General features: G+C 33.8%; 4 protein-coding genes across 5 annotated transcripts in view; 1 reads left to right on the forward strand and 3 right to left on the reverse strand.

Moving 5' to 3' along the window:
* LOC108778789 (UPF0769 protein C21orf59 homolog) overlaps positions 1-24,257 on the forward strand; it is a 58,415-nt gene that overhangs the window by 6,926 nt on the left and 27,232 nt on the right. The window lies entirely within an intron of this gene.
* Positions 2,330-10,151, reverse strand: Teh4 (tipE homolog 4 phospholipid transfer protein). The gene is made up of 5 exons (XM_018546056.1): positions 10,009-10,151; positions 8,893-9,103; positions 4,634-5,088; positions 3,079-3,376; positions 2,330-2,689 (listed from the first exon to the last, which is right to left on the reverse strand). Exons 1-5 carry the CDS (start codon positions 10,149-10,151, stop codon positions 2,411-2,413), a joined length of 1,386 nt encoding a protein of 461 aa, XP_018401558.1. The 3' UTR covers positions 2,330-2,410.
* On the reverse strand, positions 17,856-19,793 carry Teh2 (tipE homolog 2 phospholipid transfer protein). Of its 2 annotated transcripts, none has more exons than XM_018546062.1 (4): positions 19,266-19,793; positions 18,923-19,181; positions 18,353-18,520; positions 17,856-18,039 (listed from the first exon to the last, which is right to left on the reverse strand). In XM_018546062.1, the coding sequence occupies exons 1-4, from the start codon at positions 19,513-19,515 to the stop codon at positions 17,994-17,996; spliced, it is 723 nt and encodes a 240-aa protein (XP_018401564.1). In that variant the 5' UTR covers positions 19,516-19,793; the 3' UTR covers positions 17,856-17,993. The 2 variants fall into 2 exon arrangements, with proteins under 2 accessions (XP_018401564.1, XP_018401565.1); XM_018546063.1 differs by having other exon boundaries at positions 18,006-18,039; positions 18,347-18,520.
* Positions 20,231-23,932, reverse strand: Teh3 (tipE homolog 3 phospholipid transfer protein). The gene is given in 4 exon segments (XM_018546055.1): positions 20,231-20,549; positions 20,552-20,570; positions 22,582-22,619; positions 22,622-23,932. Coding segments are annotated over 4 exon segments (1,584 nt in total). The 3' UTR covers positions 20,231-20,333.

Below are 24,257 nucleotides of genomic sequence, written 5' to 3' on the forward strand. Positions count from 1 at the left end.
ACCAATAATAATACATACAAAGAGAATTAGTCCTTCTTTAGTCAGATACATAATTGATTATATGTTCGTTTTTTATTATTATTTGCATCGTATTCTTTTTTACCACAAATTACTTTGCATTGTTCCCTTATAATCGATATTCTTTAAAGACATTTCAAGAGTCATCCCTCTAATTATCTCATTTGTTCATTAACTTTCTCATTTGTTCATTCTCTTTGTCCGTTTTTAACGAATCAAAATATCGTTCACATTGCTTTCATAACTACATAATCCATTTATTAATTTTTAGAAAAAAGTACACACGAAATTAAACGTTTATTTACAAACCGGCACTCCTCTGTTTTTACAACAGAATAAAAATAACAGAAATAACAGAGTAACTGTTATGTTTGTTTCCGAGAGCAAGAGTTTTTTTTTTAGCCTGTCTCTCTACGGTAATAGCATTTGCAAATATTACTAGATACATTTTAACTGGCTCCATCGAAAGCGGAAGAAGGCACATAGAGTATATAGTGACATCAGAAAAGTCTTTTTTTTTCTTGTCTAGTAACTTCTAGCTACTCTTCTTGTGTACACATATGTATTTACTTGCGTGAGATTATATTAACTTATTGCCTATTTAAAGCCTGTATTTTACGTTGCTGAATGTGAGTGAACTTTTATTAATTCTTTCACAAATTTCAGTTAAAAGTTATATTTTAAAATATATGCTTTCTTTCTTTCAATAAATAAAATAATTAATAAATAGCATAAAGAATCAAAATCAAATTATATCAAATATCAAATTACTATCTTTTGTGCTAATTATTTCTCTTGAAAAGTTTATTTATTTTAGTAAGATTGAAAAATATTAAAAGTAAAATGAATTCAATAATTAAAAACTGCAAATAATTTTATTGCGTTATTTTCTCTATATTTTCTTCTTATAAAAATTCATATTTCTAATTAACACACATTCGTTAATTGTATCAAATATTTCGAATATTTGTTATATGACGGATATTCTTTGATTGACTTTACACACACGCTAACACGAAACTGGCACAAAAGTTGAGGCAACGTTGATCACCACGAATATATAAATGTCTCGTTGAAAGCATGTTATATACATATATGTATATACACATATACACTCATATATATGTATATACAATGTGTGTATATATGTATATATTTATATATTTACGTCGCAAGGTACTGATATTTATGTATCGTAAATATATGTAATATACAATATATCTTCTATATAACTACATATAATTTACGCGTAGGCAGTCATATAATACTCGAGTTCGCGTATCAGAAACAGAGAATCATCAAGTGTTTTCACCAGCGGCATTAGATACATACAAATTTCTAATTACAGTACGATAATAGTATGGAGTTAACTACAAGTGTAGCACACAATAAGATATAGAAAAAATATAAATGCATGTTCGTTGTTAACCGAATATTAAACGATCGATAAATCTCGTCGTGTTATCCTACACGAAGTACTATAGTGAATATTTCACATCTGATTAATCAAATAATCAACGAAAAGGATATATTCTTAACATAATCAAATATCATTTTTGTAATTTTCGTTTTACAACTCTTAAAAAAATTACCCCCTTTTAACAACAAAGATTTTGACGACTTGTTTTTAAATCACGCTTTTGTATGTGACGAATTTTACCATTTTAATGATTGTTTTAATAATAAAATTAAATTAATTTACTTTTGATAAAACTAATGAAAGTTTCCTAAATATATGTATATTTGGAGGTAAAATCTTAAAACTATGGTTGTGTTCCAAAATTGATTGCCTGTACTGAAAATCTATAGTGTACATAACATAAACTGTAGCATTTTCAGCGCTGGCAGTAAATTTAGAACACAACCTATGTATCGATGATTCTGTGTGATATCAGTGTCAATTTGTCTTGCGCGCAAACAAAGTAATAGCGATACATCGAAGGCAATAGTGAGCATACCTACAAATATATCCCATCAATATATGTATAATTAGAGAGTCAATAATATTAACTTGGACCCCAAATGGGTTACTTTCGTTGAATTTTATTGGCAGAGATTACTTGAATTTAAATCTCGATTTCAAACACAATGATCATTCACATCATTGTAACGTCCATGTCATTGTGCGTTACAATGATTATTGTAACTGTAAAGAAATTAATTACACCTCATTCCGGAAGACGACGTTAATGTCCATTCGAGAATTTAATTTTACTCACATGTTCGGATTTTATCTTCAGAATTTTGTCTTGGATGGATCTTTCTAGCATCACGAATTTTCAAAAGTCAGATCTCGCATTTTCTTCTAGAAAGAATCCTCAGCCTCGTCCATGTCGTTCAATGGCAGCCTTTTATAACCCAAAGTAGTGCCTATACCGAGCGGCTTGTACTGCTAAAGGGTCATACTTCTGATGTCGTTCTCATTGACCTGACTTTGAGTCGTGGAGGACGTTGCCTCCACGAGTCCTTGGTCCTCGCCCTCGACCTCTTGCTTGTCAACGCAGTATCTGCATCGCATCTTCGCGTCATCTCCCACCTGCACCGATCGCGAAATCACAATCAGGGTGATCACGCTGATGATGAAGAGTCCAGCCGGCACGATAACGGCGATCAACAGCTCCATTCGCGTTTTCTTCAGATCGAAACGTGCAACCACGAACAACGAGTCGTTCTGCGTAATATGTGTATCCACATGAATAAAAATTGTGTCTATTACACTTTTCTTTATAATTATACCGGAGATGACAATCAACGATAGTTAAAATATGTTTTATGAAAAATTAGAATAATTTGTTTCTTGTCAATTTAATTATGCTTTGTCCCTCTTATTTGTCAATTTTTGAATTTTTAAAATAATTTTTTAAAACATAAATCGTAAAATTTTCCTTAAAAAGAAATTATTTTTATCTTCGGCAACAAATGTGATTTTGAATATAATGTTCATTTTTATACGGAAAGTATAAATTTCCAATTCCAGTCACATTTTGCACACAGAAACTATATATCTGATACATAATTCTCGTGCGTTTATCAAATCTCTTTTGGCAGAAAATGTCTTACCTTGTTGTAAAAACAGGGATATCGACTCTGCGCGGTCTGATTGTCGCCATCACGACCGTGAGTGAGCTGGAATTGTCTACATTCGCCTCGCAATGTGTTGACGCAACGCTCGAGGTTGATATACAATCGCGAGCTGTTGTAGATGGTCAAAGATCGCTGTGCCGGAACATAGGCGTTCGTGGGGTCCGCCGGATGCCGCAGGCTCTTCTCATAAATTTTCAGGAAGCTCGTGAAATTAATGGACGGTTTGGGAACCGGAATCTCACCCAACAGCGTACCATTCACGCAATCCTCCGTGCTGCGAATGTCAACAGAAACGATAATGATCACATATCTTAATTTTGACCTGGTTACATAAGAAAGATGATAAAGATGTGAATGATAGAAATACATATAACTGTGAATAAAATTTAAAAGGATAATTGTTTTTCACGCGAATTATAAAGCATTGCAATTTCCGTAAATATATCTTTTTAATGAAAAGGTTTTATTACATATCTATATATGTTTGAATTTTTTGTGTTCAATTAATTAAAAAACAATCTATAAGCAAGGATACAAATTAAAGTTAAATATTTATAGACAAGTTTATTGAGGTCAATTACTTCTATCGCAAAAGCTTATGTCGTTTCTCTATACTCGGTTTCTTATAGACTCGTATAGGGTATTTCCATAGCAACCATTGATCCTGTGACTGGGTATATACCCCAATATTTTAGTCCCTCTCTTTGTCATTGGTATGTTTTAATATTCTAGTCTCTTCCGACATTATTAGCGTATTTCCCTTTTAGTTGATGATTTAATAAAACTTCGGTCCCTTAGCTTGGAGAAACTTAATAATGATAAATGAGATCGTGTTTGAATAATATTCCATGAATAACATCACATAAATCAGGTACATTTTACATGGTGACTGTATAATAATGTAATACAATATGTTTAAATATGATAATTTTATCTCTATCTTATTCATAAAATATGTTAAAATTCATATATTATTGATTGATAATTCTTATGACGATGTTATGAATCCTTTTTAAAAGAATGCGGGAGGGAAAAAAATGGAACAAAAATATTTTCTTTATTAAATCATTCAACGAAGCTCCAGTGTCATTTATCGGTAATTCAATTTTTAAAATTTTCTTATGTCTCATTGCGTCTCTTTTCTGTGCATTTAAAGCATTCAAAAGTGCGGTAAAGTGAACAAATTCAACAGTTAATCTACTGTTAACAGCGACATAAGATCTTAAAAAATTAACGTTAAAAATTTATTATGTAATATCTGAACAATTTATATAACATTTGCATTTGTTGTATAGTAAATATATAATTGTGTGATTGCAATACAAATTAAATATTAACATATTTTTTTATGTAATAATCACATTTTTAATGTTTATTCCATTTATTTCTTAATGATATTCTAATTATTCTATTTTTTTGTCCTGTAACTAACGAACGCTATATAATTTTTAAATATTTCAGCAAACTTATTCCTTTTATATATAGCCTGGAAAATTCGTAATAAGATTATCATATTAACATTCGTTATTACCTGATGACATTGCCGTTCTTCGTTACGGCGAAGCAGCTTGTGACGATACTGCCGTTTTTTTCGTCCCAGATTTTAACAGGCTCGTCCAATTTGATACCAGGTAGGCTACCGTTCGCTCTGTTCAAAGCCATCCCATGGGAACACTTGGCTGATATTACAGTGTCGTCCTGCATTAAATACACATTCACGTCGCTAGTATTAATGCTCGGACAGTATCGGTCGCAAGTGAAAGCGTTCTTAATTTTCGTGCATCTGGAATGTTGACAGCTGAAGAAGCCATTCAGTTTCATATTATCCTTCTCGCTATCGATGACAATGCCGTCGGCCTTGTGATGGCAGAGCATCAATTCACTCATGTTTGAACAATGTCCGAGACTGCAGTTGAATACCCCCGTCAGCATACTGCACTCGCTGCCGTTGTTGCAATTATATCTTTTCATGCTCCCCATGTTTACCTATCGACCATTCCTTGTTTTGAATTCTTCATCTCATTATTAATTAAGTATTAAAATGATACAGTGTAGGTATTAATATTCTAAAATTAGTAAAATTAAATGGAAGTGTAATCTTAATCTCTCGCGATTTCCTTAATTATAATTAGAATTATACGTATTGATTGTGATTTCTAAAATCTCTTGGATAATTTCGCAATTAAATATTTTAAATTAATTTTATTTGTTTTATTTATATGCTAAAACTAATCTGAAAGTATTTTATTCACTTAAAGCGTTGATAATTATTCAAGTTATTTGTTTTCTTTATAATTTTATTATTCTTTAATTTAATTTTTTTTGCTCTAAAAGAATTAAATGATATTTTTGATCAAAATATTTATATACTCGTAATTCTATTATAAGATTATTCTCTTTTAATATAAAGTTTAAAAAATGTTTTAATGTCGTTATTTAATTACAATTAATTCATTAGGAAAATTACTTTATGATTTATGGATCAGGTGTACTATTGTTAACGCTGTAAAAAGCTATGTTATGTATGCACTGTATTACACTTTCACGTCATTAATTAAATCCCATTACTTTCAGAAAGTTTCGAGCCTGTTGGCAAAGCATTAGCGGTCGGCATACAGTACGATGCCGTGCGCCTAAATATTCACATTAATAGGGCACTCCCACGGGGATAACTCCGTATCCTCCCAACTCGTGACTTTTACTTTAAATTGGGTTCATGAATACGGGGTATTTTTACCTAATTTCTTACAATAAAATCTTCCGACTGTCTACTTCTCTCGGTAATCGACAGAAATTGTAATTAACGCATTTTAATTGCGTTTATGTTCGTTCCGAATAATAATGTATTGGACAAGTTTACGTCAAATAATAATAAATTAAAGCTACTTGATCAAAAAGTATTACTGCAACGCAATTCATGAAAAAGAAATTTGTATTCATATTACACTATTTTATAACATATAACAAAATTTTTCGGCTTCTGTTCATATATAGATTTTAGATTATGTAATAACCGCAAATATAAGCTCTCTAATCCGCGATCATTGTTGATAAAATGGATTAAATAGGTGAGTTGTTTGTGACAACGTACCATTATTATGATAGTTAAAGTTTGCGTCATGTCGTTTACATTTCCGCTCCAGAATATATATTTTCATTAGCATCATACTTCCGTAACATATCCGCTAAATAATTATCACCAACGATGAGAGAAGGCAACTAATATTACTCGCAAATCGTGATAGAAGAATGTTTTTTTTCTGTAAAAACTTCTCTGATGAATAATGTTTTAATGCTGCGCGTATCGCACGCAATGGATTTTTTAATAGCATTTTTTCATCGTGAATATTGCACAAGGTTTTCCCTCTCAACAGGCTGAAAATGTCCCAACTGTAATCGATATCGCCTGGTTGATGGATCGTTATACAGAAGAGATAATAAGAATGTGAGATGAGATGGAAATTGAAGTGCGATTACCATATTTTCTATAAAAAATTCAAAAATTTCTAGTATACGAATTATGAATAAAATTTTATTATTTAATTAGATTATATTTTGTAAATATCTTCAACATATTGTAGGCAACGTTTATTTCGAGTCCAAGTGAAGATTGCAAAGTTGACAAATATTGATATCAATCATGCTACGTATATTTCACATTTCTTCGGTTTCCAATAATCTTGCCCCAAGGTAACTGGTATAATGTCAACATTATACTTTAACGATAAATTACTGTCAAGGATAGTTAGGAGAAGACTAAAGAATTGATCTCTAAACAGTGTAGTTTTAACGAGCTTCGAGCTTGAATACCAAAGCTATGAATTCAAGGAACTATTACAATATTAATGATGAAGATAATTTTACGAGTAACACAGCAAGTATCTTGTTACATTTTATTCGGATACAACACGAATCTTCCTCAACATCTTTACCGCATCGACGTTTGGCAGCACGGAGAAGGAATTGAAGTCTACGCTGCATCAGTAAAAATGTAATATTCCCACGAGATGGAAGTCCACAGGAAAGCATCCGATCGTGTGGGAACTTACGATCACGCTTGGTTCGGAATGTACCGAGAAATAAAGTGATCGGAATCCGAAGGGTAAACGTACGTCCCCATCATCCTAGAAGAACTTTCATACTACGTCAAGTGGAAAAAGCTTTGGGGGAAAGATTATGACAAGTAACCAACGAAGCATACGAGAAAAGCTCGTTATTGTCTTCCCTCTGAAAGCTTTCCTAAAGATTTCTGAGTTGATTGGATAACTATACGAGCTTGTAACTGTGTTCTACTAACGAGAGAATATTGAGTGAGACCATGAAATTAGATCTTATACCATAAATATTCCCAACTTGCAGAAATTATGCTGAACTCGTTAATGGTATTCTCTCTCAGTTCTTTATTAAAATTTTTAATGAAATTTCATGTTTCTTTAAGAGAGAGAAAGAAAGAGTGAGAGAGATCAATCAAATTAATCATTTAAATTAATTATGATTGAAATTAATATTTAAATAAACAAATCGAGAAACTCTTTTCTTCAACGCAATTATTTTCTACTTCTTTTCATAAAAAGAACAAATTAAGCAAGATTCTGTACAAATCTCTATGTTTTCATTATAATATTTTAAATATAATTTGTATAAGTATCCCCAAAAAAATTATTTTGAATTCTTTAATCTGTATTTACAGAATGAGAGCACTACTATAATGTTCTATTTTTTATGTTATAATTTCTGTATTTGTTCTTATTGTTAATACTTGTTTTTTTGAACTCTTAATACTAAAATTAATCAATGATAACTAAAATTAATCATTAAACGGCTACCAGTAATTGTTTGCAAATAAAACGTACTCGCAAATAAAAGCTTTCGCCTTATTTTACAATATAACCAAGAAACTATACTCGTGTTTCACCGCTTGTATATCGTATACGTCTTCTTCAATTTATTTCATATTCTCTAATTTCTTTGAAGTAAAATCTTATATTAAAGGGTGAAATCCTACTCTTTAAAAGATTGAAAATTCTGCCACTCTTTTTACTCTTTAGAATAACATTCTAAAGGGACTCCAAAGAATCTAGAGAGTACGTTCTTGAAACTTCATATATTTTTTCTAATTATTACTTTTTAACTTCAAAAACATCTTATGGATCAATCCTAAGCAGAATCGTAAAACTCGTAACTTATTCTCGTAAACTTGTAAGATTAGTATTCTAATTTTATGCGTATATATATCGTAAGTACGATTGTTAATAAATATCTACGATTTCTTGTAAATTTGATAGTTAGTAAAAAGCTGCCTGTGAAAAATATTGTATAAAGGTATAAGCAATTAAAAGTTCTTATAAGTCTTACGAGAACATGTTACGAGCCTTATGATTTTGCTCTGAGGTTTAGGCATTAATTTCACGAAAATTTATTTTTTCGATTACTAAGTCTCTAAATGGGATTTGCCATTTTGAACTTGAATTTCTGATATGAAATTTGAATTCAGTGAACTCAAAAATTCCTCATAATAAATTTTTAGATTTGTCCATTTTTAAATATTGGCATTATCATAACGCGGATAACGAATGGGAAATCACTATAATAATTCTGAAATAATGTTTGAGGCAAGATATACAATGAATAAATCTTACTTAAGAAAAAACTGTAAATGTGTACTTTATCAAGAATTTTCCAAATAGTTCATGTTTAAGTAACACATTTAAACTATAGTAAAGTTAGATTTTCAAGTACAATGCAAAAGATCTATTGTAACACTAAGTATTGTTACGTTGTTCTACGCACCTGAGGACACGCGATTGTGTTGAACTTGGTACAATTTTCGAAAATTACATCAGTGCCGTTACGTCTCACGGTTGCGTGAAACTGAGGACAAAAGCCGCTAGACTTCGTCAAACACCATTCGCCGCAACTAGCCCAGCCACAATTATTCACCATCGAGGCGTTAACGGTTTGGCACATCACCGGTTCCGGCTCAATGCCAGTATGGAAAGCTCTGAAATTACGTTGGCATCGTTAACGCACTTTTCAGACTACACCAGAAACAAACAGCGAGCATTTTCCTTTAGCTTTGTCTCGAATAATATTTCTGACTTGAATAGCGTCAATAATTTCTCCTTAATGATGCTACATGTTATACATATACCACAGCCCTTTGCAAGAAGATTTTAGGGAGAGATAATATCCTTTGAATAGAGAGAAACTAATGTATTACCTATATGCGCCTAACAATTAAATATAACGCTCCCTTGCTTCAGAGAAGTAACACAAACTAAAAAAAAATTAAGTCTTTCGGAAAAAGAAACAAACTATTTTTCAACTTAATAGAAAAACTGTCAATGAATCAAATAATATCGAAGAAAGAATATATTCTTAATATTATTAAACGTTATTTTTGTCATTTTTGCTTCACAATCCTTAAAAATGAAATGCATATAAAAATTTTGATAACATCTTTTATTTGTTAAATTTAAATCACCCTTTTCTAATTGTGACAATTTTAACGATTTGTTATAAAGTTAGGCTGCTTTTCTTTTAGGAGAGACTCAAACATTTTGTCTCTTAGCATTCAGTAAATAATAAAGATAAAACTCATATCGATTATGTTTCCTAAAAGGAAAGCAGCCTTATTTCACTTTTAATAAATATTTAATTGACTTTTAATAAATGTTATTTGACAATATCGAACTATAAATATCTAATATATTGACTATATTTCTTTCTCAGTATAAAATAATATTTACTTAATTTATTTATGATAATAACTTGAAAATGACATTTTTAAGTGTGTCACTTTTAAAGAGTAAGGAAGCGATATCTCTCGAAGAAATGGAATCGAGATATGCCGGAAATTAGTTTTTAATTCCATTCAATCAGATTTAATGCGTCGTTTCTTTTTACCTGTACGACGGCGCGTAGATTGCTACGCTGAGATAAACCAAAGCCACGCAACTGATGACGAAGGTGAACTGGAAGAAGCAAATGCTACCGCAAATTCTACGGTCCTGTTCCGGTATTAGGCGACGTTTCTGCTTTCGGCCCATCGCGTAACGTTTTACAATCCTTTGTAGCACCTATATATATCCTTAAAATTTTCCGCCGAATTTTTCGATATCACGTATTTTAATTCCACGCTGCTCATAAATGTATATACTCATGAACAAACGTATGATCCAGAATACTGAATTTCAGCACGAAAATTAATACTGTCCGAATGTGATCATTCATTTTCACATCAAATAGTCCTGTAAATATTGTATTATGTTTACTGCCTCTCTCGGAATATGTGACCCAAAAAATGGCGATTTTATGTCGATATTTCCCATTAGAGCGAGCAGCTTCGTAAAAGTTTAATCGCACTCACACGAAGAAAAAAAACAAATCAAGAGATCAACGGACCGCACTTGCTTCGCGCTAAGAATCGATGGTTCGCAACAGCTCCATTTTTACTCTTTCGTGATATCTGTTGAAACGCACACGCGTGCAGGCAAAATATTTGGTTGTGAATCTTTTTGTTTCAGTCATTTCTGTTCGAAAAGTAGAAGTTTGCAAAGTCGGTCGACAAATGCGTGTATGTAGGTGTATGTGTCACGACTTCCATCGATTAGACGATTTCGCTATAGCTACTACCATTCTCTTATGAGCACGACACGCGTCGTGACGCACGTCATGTCATTTCGTCAAAAAGTACGAGATGATCCTGGCTCTCAAATCTTTTGTTTTCTCGAGCGATGGAAATTAGCGGATGAAAAAGCGTTCATAAAAAATTAATCGGCTTACTTCAAATCCTACGAATAGCTCGTCCTTTCTTCTTTCTTTCTTCCTTCTTTTTCCTTTCTTCTTAGAAGTTTTATTAGTTTCGATTGACATTAACAATTCAACAGTACCGAAGATTCGTAGTAAGCTTTAAGCGTGTCTCACGCGAGTGACTCATTAGACACGTGAGTCACATTTCCGTTGAATCGTGTCAAAGGTTGCCCCATTTCTCGATCAAAATTTAATTTGTGATGATATCGGTCGTTTGTCGATCTCTATCGCATAACGTGTAATAACAAAGAAGTCTCCTCCTGTGTTTGCGCGGACCTTTCCCTACCGTTCTTTTGCTAGAAGCATTCGACCTGTCCGATGCACTTAGGGCAATTACCACGTGTTAACTTCATTAGCCGCGTAGTTGCGAATGGATGCTCTACATAGAACAGTGTAGAATTGGACGCTAGTATAATCCCATTATCACGACACTACCAAGCGGGTGCTTAAATAACTGTACAAAAAATGCGTTATTGATCCGGAATTTGTGTGTCACCGTCGGAAGTGACGTTGTTAAAATTTGTTGTCCTTCATAACTTTGCTGGCATATGATTTAAAATTAAAAGGCCGTTTTACAATGAACAACCTGGCGCACATTGATAAATTTTAAATCAACCTTTTAGTCACGCAAAAGTCTCTATCATAGAAATTTTTCTTTCATTGTATATTTAAAAGGCAATGTCAATATGTTATTATTAAAACAGAAAATAGGAAATAGTACACTCTTGCGCTTTTTATAGAAGAATCGATGTTGATGTTAGAGTGACTTTTTTCTGAGGGACACCCACGACGAAATCTCTAATGGTTGTTCCACTTGCAAGTATAACCTTGGAATAAGCGATTATCTTGCCTATAATACCTTTGGGATTCTCATCCTTGAAACGTTAGTGCCATAAAACGTGCTATCTGTTTCTGTTGATCGTCTTTTAATTGCACGCATAATTTCATTATGTTCCATTTCCTTTCTCCTATATAAAATTTGTAGTAAACTTTTTACCTTTTTCTTTATTTAAACTAGTATGGACACAGCGAGAAAAACGATTGCAGGATTATATATCATCAATCTGAGTTCCCTTCGAAAAAATTACAACTACAGAATATTCTTTATATTCTCGATATTCGTCGTCTGACTAAAGCGAGATTTACTACTTGTTTGAAGCGAGTTTCCGATAAAATCGAAGCCGCTTTACTTTTAAGCTGATTGCGTGTCTCAACTTTTCATGGGCATCAAGTACTCTTTTAGATGAATTTTTTTCGTTCGATCACCGAATTTAAAGCAGCTAATGTAAATAACTGCGCTTTCTTCGAAAAGAAAATAATTGCAGAAGTTCGACGATTTATATTTTGCAAACGTTGAAATCTTCATAATATGACAATTGTATTCCTTATTATAGCGAGTTTTCGTAAAACTTTCTAAAAAATTTCTTACATTCCAAAATTTTGATATAAATTTTTCGGATTATAATCGAAAGAGCTGTAGCTTCTTTACATCTCGTTTGCGATTCACTATTGATGCAATCACTTTCATCATTTTTATTATTCCCATTTCATACTTTACTTTTAAATTTGGATTTTATTACGAATTATATTTGCACAAGTGACATTTGATTACGAAGAAACTTACGAAGAAAATTATTTAATCACGAGAATTAATTTCACACATATACGCGATCGGTACGCGTCCTTCGTTAAATTATCAATGTCGAATAATAATCTCACGATCATTTTTATCCGCAATTTGCAAAATTATTATCATATCGACACAATCTTTTCATCCCGACGAAGAGATTCGCGAACACGCGAACAGACGAGAGATAGCCATGCAACCGACTAACTCCGACGACTGTTTGAAAACAAGTCTGCCAGTCCAACCGTGCAACCCGCGAGTTCTCTCGCACGGAGCTTGCGCCGTAGTATATCACGCTTTTATGGGGGTGAAATTTTCTTCTATCCATGAAATGCCTGAGTGAAACGACCCACGGTTCATAAACTTATCTTATCCTTGATTGTGAGAGTGAATTATAAAGTTTTTGAAACGTCGCGATCTTGCTAATTATAAATGTTATAAAAAGCGCAACAGAGAACAATTATCTCTTTTGCGAATTTATAAATTATTACTATTTATTTTTTAAATATTGAAGAAAAATTTATTTTCCTTCACAATTATCTTTTTAAATGATTTAGTATATTTTTAGATGCAAACATTTGTGGATAATATTCGGCATTTAACTTATTATTTTAAAATTCTTTTAAAATTATATAAGTTCCTGATTTCAAAATCAGAAAAAAATAATATATTTTTTTTTATTAACCCGATGAATTAACAATTATGTAAATATTATAATATTGTACTTTAATCATTTATATTTAATTGATACTTACGAAAATTAAAATAATATCGATTCCAGTGTCAATTAAATTCATTATCTTTGCTTTATAATCGCAATTATACTTATGAAGAATTTAACAATATAAAATATGCAAGCAATTTTGAGTTATAGAATGTAAAATTTTTCTCTCATCGTTTACATTATAAATTATATAAGTAGAATTGTTTCATGAAACGCGTAGTCAGTTGATATCTGTTTTATCGATTTAGATTCATCCCCTCGATATCAGAAGGACGGAATGTTAGTTGCGCTGGATTAACATTTCTACGACCTTCAAAGCAAAAGGTCAAACGTCTTCGTTTAATGCTATGTAATCTTCGCATAATACATGTCAAGATAGATTTTTTATGTAATACTGTAGTTTTGAAGTTCGATAGATGCAACGCGTCTGAATTTTATTATCCCTCAGTGGTAGATAAAAAAATATTATAGATCATAAATGTTCACTTTGTAAGGTTACAACTTTTAAAAATATTAAGAAAATGATGGGATATCTATGAACTGTTAAATATAAAACTTATTTTCTACATTTTTTTTTTTTTATTGAATTTATTTCACATATAAATTATTATTTTTATTAATTTACCTAAATTAAAAATTTATTCAAGGTATTTAGAGAATTGTGTCGGAATTGTGAAGCTGGGAAAAGAAATAATGTATCGAGAATTAACAGAAAACGTTCTTTTTATATATTTTAAACGAACTCGTACAATCTCTTATATACAATAGTCCGTTTATATCGCAGAGCGAGTATGTAATTTATACGTATATTGTATATACACACCGTATGAATATATTATGTACAATATTTATGATTTATGTAAGAAGCAGTGAACGAGTTGAAAACTTTCGAGTAGAGAGAAAGGAAGCGTCTCGAAGAGTATTTCTTTATTTATATTATAGACTGTTTTTATATATAGGTAAAGAGGCGAGAAAAAGAGAAAACTAAATCAAATAGCATGATAAATATCTGGCTATAGTAAATGTGAATATTATTAAGTAGCCAAGTAACATTACGAGGGCATACAACGTGTGAAGATAACTATCGAATAATTATCGTTTGTTAAAGACAAACAGTACTGCTGATTTTTCGATCGAGTATGATAGCTAAATCGTGTGGAAATAGAATTCGCGCAATACCTCGTTTATTCTCAATTCGTGCTTCATTAGATTCCTCATTTGTCAGTTAAAATTGCTTAAAGTTATTTACTCTACATCACTCTTGCGTATAAATCATTTGAATTTATACTAAAATTTGTTCACCTATCTAAAGAGAGATCTCAAGAGAATATTTGTATCTTATATTTTTTTTCTTGAGTAATGTACTTTCGAGTTAACTTTTTAAAGAGATTAAATATACGTACTGTTTACGCGAAATACTTTTACGTGTATTATAATTTTTTCTTTTATGTTGTGCTAAACATTATTATCTAAGTCTTATAATTTCTGTATGAAACAAAACTAGATTGAAAAGTTATCTATAAAATTGGATAAATTATGACTATTAGAAGATTAAGTAAATTCTAAAGATCTCATACTCTCTTTTACAAAACAAACTCACACTTTCTATAACTGAACGAAAAGTCATTCGCTTGAGATCCCTAGTTTCTAATATATGTATATAAATATCTTCTCTCGCGATCGATGCTCTAAGTATGCTGCCTACAACGATTACGACCGGCTAGTCGAGCTAGAGAATTCAATTGGCACTAGAACCGATACGTGATGCGAAAATTGTACCTATACGCGAGTTACACCGCTCCTAGATTGTCCGCGTAGAGCTTTCTTGGTGTTATACGCTTGAAAGCTTTTTTAATATCACATAAGAGTTTTAATTCTAACCGAAGGAGATGAAAATTTTGCGATGACTTAATGGGGAACTAGATGCGACTTTTGCGGCTTAGAAAGCGTACGCAAATTTCAGTTTGCGCCATGGTTTCGTTAAATATGAGCGTCTTGAGCAAATGTTATCGCGATAAAGAATGCTAGAGAAGCAGGAACCTCTCCATTTATAATTCGATGCTTTAATGGTGTTTCAAATTTATACTTATCCGATTCCTAATTTTGATTATTTTTAAATATTGCATTACTGTAAATTACTGTAACTAAAGTTTAGAGAGCATTGTCATTTAAAATACATCCAATTTGTCTGGTAAAAATAGCAGCGAGAAAGAATCGAGTCGGACGAAATCGTGTATAGTTAATCACAAGATGAATTCGACAAATGTTCGTGATTCAAAGACGATCGAGCGAGCGATCGTAATGGAAAGTATACTAGCAAGCTTCAAGTGGGGAATGAGTGCCAGCACATAGGGTCTATGAGAAGTTGCTACCACATGGGAGTTCTTCCATTTTAGACACCTAAAATAAGGCCGAGTAAGGATTCACAACCATACTAGATGTAAAGGATTACGATATGGTTTCCATATGCTTCGAAACAAACGTTATTTTAACCAGTTTTGTCAAATGTATCTTCATGTAATTATAAAATGCAAAATTCAGTCATCAATTAATAAAAACGAGTTTAAGTAATATACACATAAATAATTAATATTATAATAACATTTTTTTCATTTATACTGTAATTTGTTTCAAATAATTAAATTATTTAATATTTGAAATCATTTTATGCATTTTTTCAAGTATATTATAATTACAACGCAAAACTCAATCATCGACAAAAACGAGAAATATAAACTAATTAATATACTGCAGTTATAGCAAATATTTAAATTATTTAATATATTCGAACATTATTTTATAAATTCCCTATACCAAGAATTTGGAACGTTTTCTGTTTTATTTTAGAGGCATCCTTGATTAAAATTACCAATAAATTATTATCTGCATTAATTTATTTGTAAAACTTAACAATTACGTTTGACGGAATAAATGCTATTGTTGAGCGAGCATTTATAATGGTAAACAATGTCGTTTCGTAGCTTACGGAATGTAGTTCGCATGTCCCTGCAAAAAATTCAACTTAAAAGTATATCATTATATCTATGCCTATAAACTATGCGCACAATGCGTACCAGCGTCCACGTGCGTTTTATGCGTTTAACATACTCGTATATTTATATAATATATTTTCTCTTTGTCTCTCTATAGAATCCACGACGTGACTTGCGTCCGCATACAAAATTCGTAACAACTCTTATATCGATTTCGAATAGAATTATGATCGGTAATATTCACAGGCTTATAACTTACAGCCTAGTCTTAACCTATGTTACTTGGTGCGGAAGCGGATTTTAAAAGCAAACCGCGTCACTTGCTCCACTTCTCTTCTCCATAAAGCACTTTCACAATTTCCACTCAATACATTGCCTTTGTACTCTTTTCAATACTTGCAATACACCTCCTAGATCGCTTTTCTGATAGGGTTTCTTCAGAAAGTACATAATCTCATTTTTAATTAAAATTTTTTAATTATTAATTTTATCCTACTTTTACGAGGTAAAAATCTTTTCTTATATAACGCTACATCGGAGAGAATTTAAAAGTATACGCGAAAGCAGCCATTGCTCGATCTACTTACAATTAGAAAAAAAATCACAATAGGATCAGGCATGAAGGGCGATTAAAACATTAACAGTTTTAAAAAATCACGTAATTTAGTGTAACGAGTAACGCGATTAGCCTAATAGGAGTCCGCATTGGAATTTATTTCTTCAGCTCGATGAAGAGTGAAGATACATATATTGCACTTAGCGTCGAACCACGGGCTCGTACTGCTTTGATCGATATTTGACTATCGACTTATCGTCACAAGGGCAGCTTATGTGACTTCAGTCGTAAATTCACGGCTACGTAGCTTAATCTAAACCCGATGCTGCTGCAAAACCTAATCTCTGTGCCGTTTAAAAACTATCGTACTGGTTCAACTTTTATCACGTAAGTAGGAAGGCGCGCCTTTATCACGATTGAGCTCGAAACACACGGAAATTCATCGTTATCATTTCGTAACTATACTTCATTTGAAATTATTTTCGTAATTAATTTCTACAAGATTTTAAAATGCGCAACTACACTAATGAATAATTTAGCAAGCCTCAACGTATCGCATTAGTATTCAATGTATTTATTAATTAAATTAATCGTTAATGTGTCACTGCGGTTTCGCGTTAATGCGTAATATTATTTTCTGACATTGCCGCATGTTTCGACCCATATTCTCTCAAAACTCGCATGGAATACTGATAGATAATTCAAAAGTTCGAGTTTTCATATTCATGGCTCACTTGACATCATAAATTTAAGATATAAATACTTTGCGCAAACAATTCTTCCGATTGTTGAATCGTCAAATAAGTTTGACATTACATTTCTTTCGAATAAGTGCATATATATAACTAATCTCGGTGCGATTGAAATATCAAGAAGAAGACACAGAAAGAGAGAAATATTTTTGTACCATATGAACCTAAGAATGTTTTATTTAATTGAAAGCACGAGTCGAATTAAGAGGATAAAAAGATCGGATGTAGCGTTTAAGCACTCTAAGACTTTTTCTGAGTAAATTCGATAAAAATCGATAACAACGAGATCCATTTCCTCACCCTTCGTTAATTTTTCTAAGTGGTATTGCTCGATCGCTTAAACTTAGAAAGTAAAGTACGCTGGAGCCATTCGGATATGATTTTACTGGGATCACTCCCGTGCCGGGGGGTGAGCCCTTGGTAGCAGTCAGTATTCCTCTTCGTCTTCCTCGAATTCGTCCTCTGCCAAGATGCTGTAAGAGTAAAAAAAGTCACTCAATTACAGACATGAAAAGAAGAATATAAAAATTACAAGATGAATGGAGGAATTACTTTGATAATTGCGAAATTCTGCGAATCATATAATGTCTAAAAGCTAAAAATTCAAAGAAAATGTGTGTGACATAATTTTAAAAAACGAATTTATCAACGCTCGATCTTTCATTTACAATTATCGAGTATTTTTCTCGACATAGACAATCGTAGCGATCGTATGGTGACTTCAAAGTAATTCCGTAGAATAAAATTTCTGCTAGCCCGTACCGGACACTGCATACATACACTTACTCTTCCTTTCTAGCATACTTGTCCATGAGATTGCGACTCGATCCGCCACAGGTCTTGTTGATCGGTGGACAATACCAGTAGCACAACACACCGAGCGTCGTAGCGAACAGTACTATGGGCACGATCAAGGCCAACACCAAATGCCTCAGATTCTCATCCCATGAATACCTGCAAACACATGATAGTAAAGCTATGCTCTTTACTAATAAGAAATTAGCGATTGTGCAAACCAAATATATGGTTTCTTTTTTTTTTTTTAAATAAAAGCACAGTCATGAAGCTAATTGATATTACGATATTATCAATGATTTCTTCAAACTTGTGTCCCGATTAAAAATTGTAGCATTACGGCATTGTTCAGTATTTATATTTATATTTGGACGATTAATTGTGTAACTATCAGTACCACAATTTTTAGTACCCGTAACAGTTTGAAGAAATCGATATTATATAATAATTAGTTTCGTGATAGTATACTTAAAGGAGCCCCTTTTTATACGAGAAACATACAGGGCACTATGTTTTGCATTAAGGATTGATAAATTCATACATACATCTCACTGATCGTACCTTGCGACAACTATCTCCGGATGTGTTCTACTGTAATAACAGGGAAATATCTTCCCCATATTTGCATAGGCGTATTTCTTGGCGAAAATAGAACAGTTAACTGTGGGCGGATAGCCGCATCCTTCAGTGTTCACAAAGAACTTGGTATCGGTGACGTCCCATGGTACTGAACCCAATGGCTTCGCTGTGAATTCCTCATACGGGAGTCTGGTGTAGTTGACTTTGATTTGATGACAACGAAGCGCAGCGCTGGTACAACCTAGACAATGATATATATATGATCGATTACATTCGGTTACACGTGTGAAACGCGAATATATAATAAAAGGGATCGAGGAGTCACCTTCTCTGCAGCTCGCCCACGAACAGTTCTTCAATCCCTCCGCGTACACGTGCTCCGTCGTGACGCAGGCGACAGCATGCGGCGAGAAATCCGCCAGGATGGTGGTTATCGCCGGCTCGACGACAAACGGGATCAAAAACAGGAAGGCGAAAACCGCAAGGATTGCTGTAGTGCCCATGCAGACCGATGTGTAAAACTTGGCCTTCTCGATCATGGCGCCGATCTTGGACTCCTCCACCTGGACGCCCATTATCACCGTCGATTCGTCAGAATCAATGATGACGGCTTTTTGTGGGTCACGAGGACCCTACTCGTGATTTACTTAAAAGTTTCTCAAAAGATACGTATGTACAGCCACGATTTGCGTGGCCGCGATTCAGAGCTCGTCCGAAAAAAACGTGCTTATGGTCCACTTACAACATCTCGATTCACACTGAAAATTCTCTCCTTCTTGTTCGATGGCTGCAGCGGGAGAAGAAATAATTTTCCACGAACGAGGAGCGAAATATTATATCTATAACGCAGGCTGATTAAGCAATCTTGATAAAAATAATTTGATTTATTTAAGAATTAATCTAAAATCTTATAAAATTGGGCAAGATATAACACGAAGATAATCACATAACAATTATTCAAGAATCAACTTTTTAGCTGTAAATAGGACTTATGGGTAGAAAACTTGAATACATGAAGCTTCTTGAGATAAAGATCTTCGAGTAGGCCGACTTTTGTCGATATTTTTAGATTGTTCACGTTGTCGTTCGCAGTTCTGGCGATTATAATGTAGTAGTTAAATAAGCAAGGCTTCAGAACTCGTCTCGAGTCAATCATCCATCGGCAAGGCGCGCCTCTTGGCTGTTAAACTTTAGCTATTGGTCGCGGCAAATCAATCAGAAAAGGGGAACCTCTTAAAAGCTACGAATGTCACGTGCGTAAAACGCCAAAATCGAGTAAATCTTCTTTCTTGAACCGTTATTTCCTTCTGAACGAGAGAATCGTGCAGTAATATACGTTCGTGACAACATCTTCTCGTGTCACATAAGCATGCGTGTACGATTTTTCAAATATTTAGTGCAGGCAGTGCGAGTAGATAAATTCTTCTTGATCTCTTTGTTGTCTGACTACCTTTTTTCGCTTCGGTTTCTTGGTACTTTTGCGGGAATGTGTACGTGTTGCGTTTTTTGTTTTATTAAATTGCAAGATGAGAATTTTTATCACGCGTTCCCCCCCTCCCCACACCTCAGTAATGCCCGCGCAGGGAGAATATCGACTGACGAGCCGGACTCTCCTCCAGGAGGGGAATGCCTGTTAACATAACATTAAAATCTATATTGCAACATTAATAAAAGTGATTATAATTGTCTATCAGTAAACAGCTCGCGGATTTTTCTTTTCGAATTTAATGAGCTTTGGCTTTGTAGACTAGATCAAGATAAATAATAGTCTCTTATACATTTATTCTAATGCAGATTTAATTGTATGATATATTTATTTAAAGTTATTTAAAAATATTAGTATATAAATTCACGCGAAATTATATATAAGCAATTAAAGATCCAAACTATGCTCTTATAGGCTTCGTATTCGTATTAGCTACGTTCGTACATTGACGGTCTTTAGATTTGAATATTGTTTATTTAAAAATATTCTTCTAAAGTAGTCAAATAAAAAACATTTGTTCAAATTCCATTCAGTATTCTCAATCGTAATAATGTCGACCAAGTTTTTAATCTGCGGATTGTAAAATAAGGGAATATAATATTACGTCGTATCTCTCAAGCCTGAAACAAACACATCTTCAATACGACAGCATTTCTGAACAAATTAATCCTCTAACAGCGAGTGTTGCATATTTGCAACATTCACACTCCGATCATAGATGTGTATGAATGTATTGCAAAATTTGGAATCTATGCAGTTCAATTACACTTAAGAATTGAGGATACAGAAAAAAGTGTAGCGCATTGAACGTTGGAAATATCATAATTGATCAATCGATAAATTAAAAAACTCGCCCTGTAATACTTCTTCAAAGATACCAGAATGTTTACGGGTTATCGCCATATTTTTATCAATTGCTAATGCCAACGTTTCGTAAATCTTGCTGTTCACTTTATCAGGACGAGGAGCGCTCTACATATGTGTGTGTGTGTGTGTGTGTGTGTGTGTGTGTGTGTGTGTGTGTGTGTGTGTGTGTGTGTGTGTGTGTGTGTGTGTGTGTGTGTGTGTGTGTGTGTGTGTGGTGTGTGTATGTGTGTGTGTGTGTGAAACGTTGGCATTAGCAATGTATAAAAACACGGCAATACCTGCAAACTTTCTGGTATCTTTGAAGATGATATCCGTGAAAGCCTTTGAAAGTATTACAATGCCTCTTACTGCCAAAAGAGCTATACGTCGATAAATTGAGACATCAATAGACTCGTCACTTACAAGATTTTTTAGAAGAATTAATTTTAAAAAGTTTTTTGAATAATATAATATACATATATATGTATAATGCCGCTAAAGGATTAAATTTATTCTTATATCATTATACACACACTAACACAATCGCTGATATTAGTTTATTTACAAACAAAAATTTAATCAAAACTGAAAATATATACATACTTTTTTATTATGATAGATGACAAATGATACAACACATACATTTAAAATTAAACGTTTTGCATACATGAATGTTAAATGCGCATTTGCTGTTTTAATCCCTGTAACATTTGTATCCAGAAAAAATGTATTTCTTACACTGATATGTATATATATGTATACTCTACAACTCTACACATATCCAAAGCTCGTGTTATCTTTCCTTGATGGAAAGATAACAAGAAAATATTTTAGAGAGAGTAATGAGCACATTGGAAAAATAATTCAATTCACATATATTACTTTAGATCTGATTTTATTAAAATTACAGTATCTTCATGCCATGCCATTTAAAAATGGTTTAGATTTATAAACTAAGAAATTTGCACAATGACAAGAATTATTATAAAAGTTATAATAGTTACTAAACAATTATAAAAGTTATTATTACTACAACGATCGCGCAAAATGATTAACTTCTATCTAATGAGAGAAAAAAGAAAAGAAAAGAGAAGGAGGTATGATTTTGTGTGGATGATTGTATTATCGAAGAGTCGGATGAAAATTAGATAAAATTAATTTATAAAAAAAAATATTAAAAAGTATACAAGACAAGAGGAATCGAATAAAACACCTTTTGTAATGTAAAAGAGCTGATTAGAAGGCGATGTAACTAATTATAACACCATGCCTTAGAACGCAACTATTTTCTGCCGAAAACATGTCTTACGTGACGGATCTCAGAGCGCCATAACGGAGTCTCCTCCGCCAGCATCCCCTAAGTTGCCCGACGCGCTTCTCTCTATCGAGACCAGCGTGCCGGGCGTGCCCTTGAACCTCATTTTAGCGTCGTCCCCGACGACGACTGTCCTCTGACAGAAGATCAGAGTCAGACAGCTGACGACAAACAGAATACTCGGCAGCAACAGCGCAATCAAGAACTCTTTATAAGTTGTTTCTAGATTGAACCGTGACACGACAACGCCCGTGTTATCTTCGGCGTAGTAACACGGGAATCTAGCACGCGCGTTATGATCGGACCCGTCCTTCCCGTACTCGTGAAGGAATTCTTTGCACTCATCCCGAAGCGTGTTCACGCATCCCTCGAGGTTGATCAACAATTTACTCTCGTTGGCGATGATCAGGCTCTGCTCCGGCGGTGCGACTAGCTTGTCGTTGTCCAGCGGTTTCGTGGCGAATATATTTAAGTAGGACAAGTACGTGAAATTCGTCAGATCGGTTAGCAGATCTTTCTCTAGCACGGAACCGTTGATACAATCCACCGCCTCCACGCCCAACGTGGAATTAAAAATCCCGTAGCAGGAGGCCATCATGATGTCACCACGATCTTCGTGCCATATCTCTCGATTGGTTGCCACGTCTATAGCTCGTTCGCACTGGCTCAAGTACACTTTGTCGCCGCTGAGAAGGATCATATTCTTATTTCTAGTTGGAATATCGACGCACCTGCGATCGCAATTGTACGGGGTGCGTATGCGCTCGCAGGTGCCGCGATTACAATTGAAAAGGCCGTCTATGTCGATACAGGTGATCTTGCCACGACGACCTGAACACTTCAAGGGCGGATCCGTGTCGTGGAACATGCACTCGAAGGCATCGGTGATGTTGATGCAGATGCCCGAGGAACAGTTGAATGTACCGGTCAGATTGCGACACTCGTCCGCGATGCACTTTGACTTCTTCGCGTTCTCCTGATCGATACCGTAACAAGTCTTATTCGTTGTGTTTGTACAGTTCGCTAGTAGAATCGTGGATCCGTTTCTGCGGAGATTCACGTGAATCTGCACACAAGGCCCGGAGGTCTTGGACAGACACCATTCGCCACAACTACCCCACTCACAATTGTCAGCGTTCACCGCTCGAATTGTTGTGCACATCACGGGCACTTCGCTGATGCCCGATTGGAACGCCCGTCCACTGGGCATGTAGATCGCGACCGTCAGATACACCAACGCGACCGAGGATAGCACCATAGTCATTTGACAGATGCAGATCGTGCCGCAGATGCGGCCATCCTGCGGTGGTATCACCAGGTTCTCCACCGGAACTGGCTTCGGCATCTTGCTCCGATTAAATTAATCGCTCGCCAATCGATTGTCTACGTACACTTGTTCATCTTACGTGGTTAAAGGCGTAACTGGTGTTTGTTAGATAAACGCGTTATTTATATTCACTTGAATAGATTAGAGAAGACTCGACAATGATTTAACAATTGTTTAGAGTCCATAAATTAATCGAAGGTTTTCCGTATTTTTCATCAACAATCTTGTCAGTATTTGTAAAAGAAAGAGATCACTCTTGAGTTCTCTAACATCCTGATAAGATATGCCAAAAGCTTCAAATTGTCCATATCATTGTTACTGCATGACTTATTATGTAAGTCAA

The sequence above is a fragment of the Cyphomyrmex costatus genome, unplaced genomic scaffold (assembly GCF_001594065.2).
Source record: "Cyphomyrmex costatus isolate MS0001 unplaced genomic scaffold, Ccosl1.0 scaffold51, whole genome shotgun sequence".
In the NCBI taxonomy this organism is placed as follows: domain Eukaryota; kingdom Metazoa; phylum Arthropoda; class Insecta; order Hymenoptera; family Formicidae; genus Cyphomyrmex; species Cyphomyrmex costatus.

Bases quoted from the DNA above. Each gene is read 5' to 3' on its own strand.
- Teh4 (XM_018546056.1), bottom strand. From the start codon at position 10,151: ATGGGCCGAAAGCAGAAACGTCGCCTAATACCGGAACAGGACCGTAGA. The intron at 5,089-8,892 runs GTGCGTAGAACA...AATGGTCGATAG, and splicing joins ACACAATCGCGTGTCCTCAG to GTAAACATGGGGAGCATGAA. The intron at 2,690-3,078 runs GTAAGACATTTT...CATATTACGCAG, and splicing joins ATCCCTGTTTTTACAACAAG to AACGACTCGTTGTTCGTGGT.
- Teh2 (XM_018546062.1), bottom strand. From the start codon at position 19,515: ATGGGCGTCCAGGTGGAGGAGTCCAAGATCGGCGCCATGATCGAGAAG. The intron at 19,182-19,265 runs GTGACTCCTCGA...ATCATTGTCTAG, and splicing joins GTGGGCGAGCTGCAGAGAAG to GTTGTACCAGCGCTGCGCTT. The intron at 18,040-18,352 runs GTAAGTGTATGT...TTACTCTTACAG, and splicing joins AAGTATGCTAGAAAGGAAGA to CATCTTGGCAGAGGACGAAT.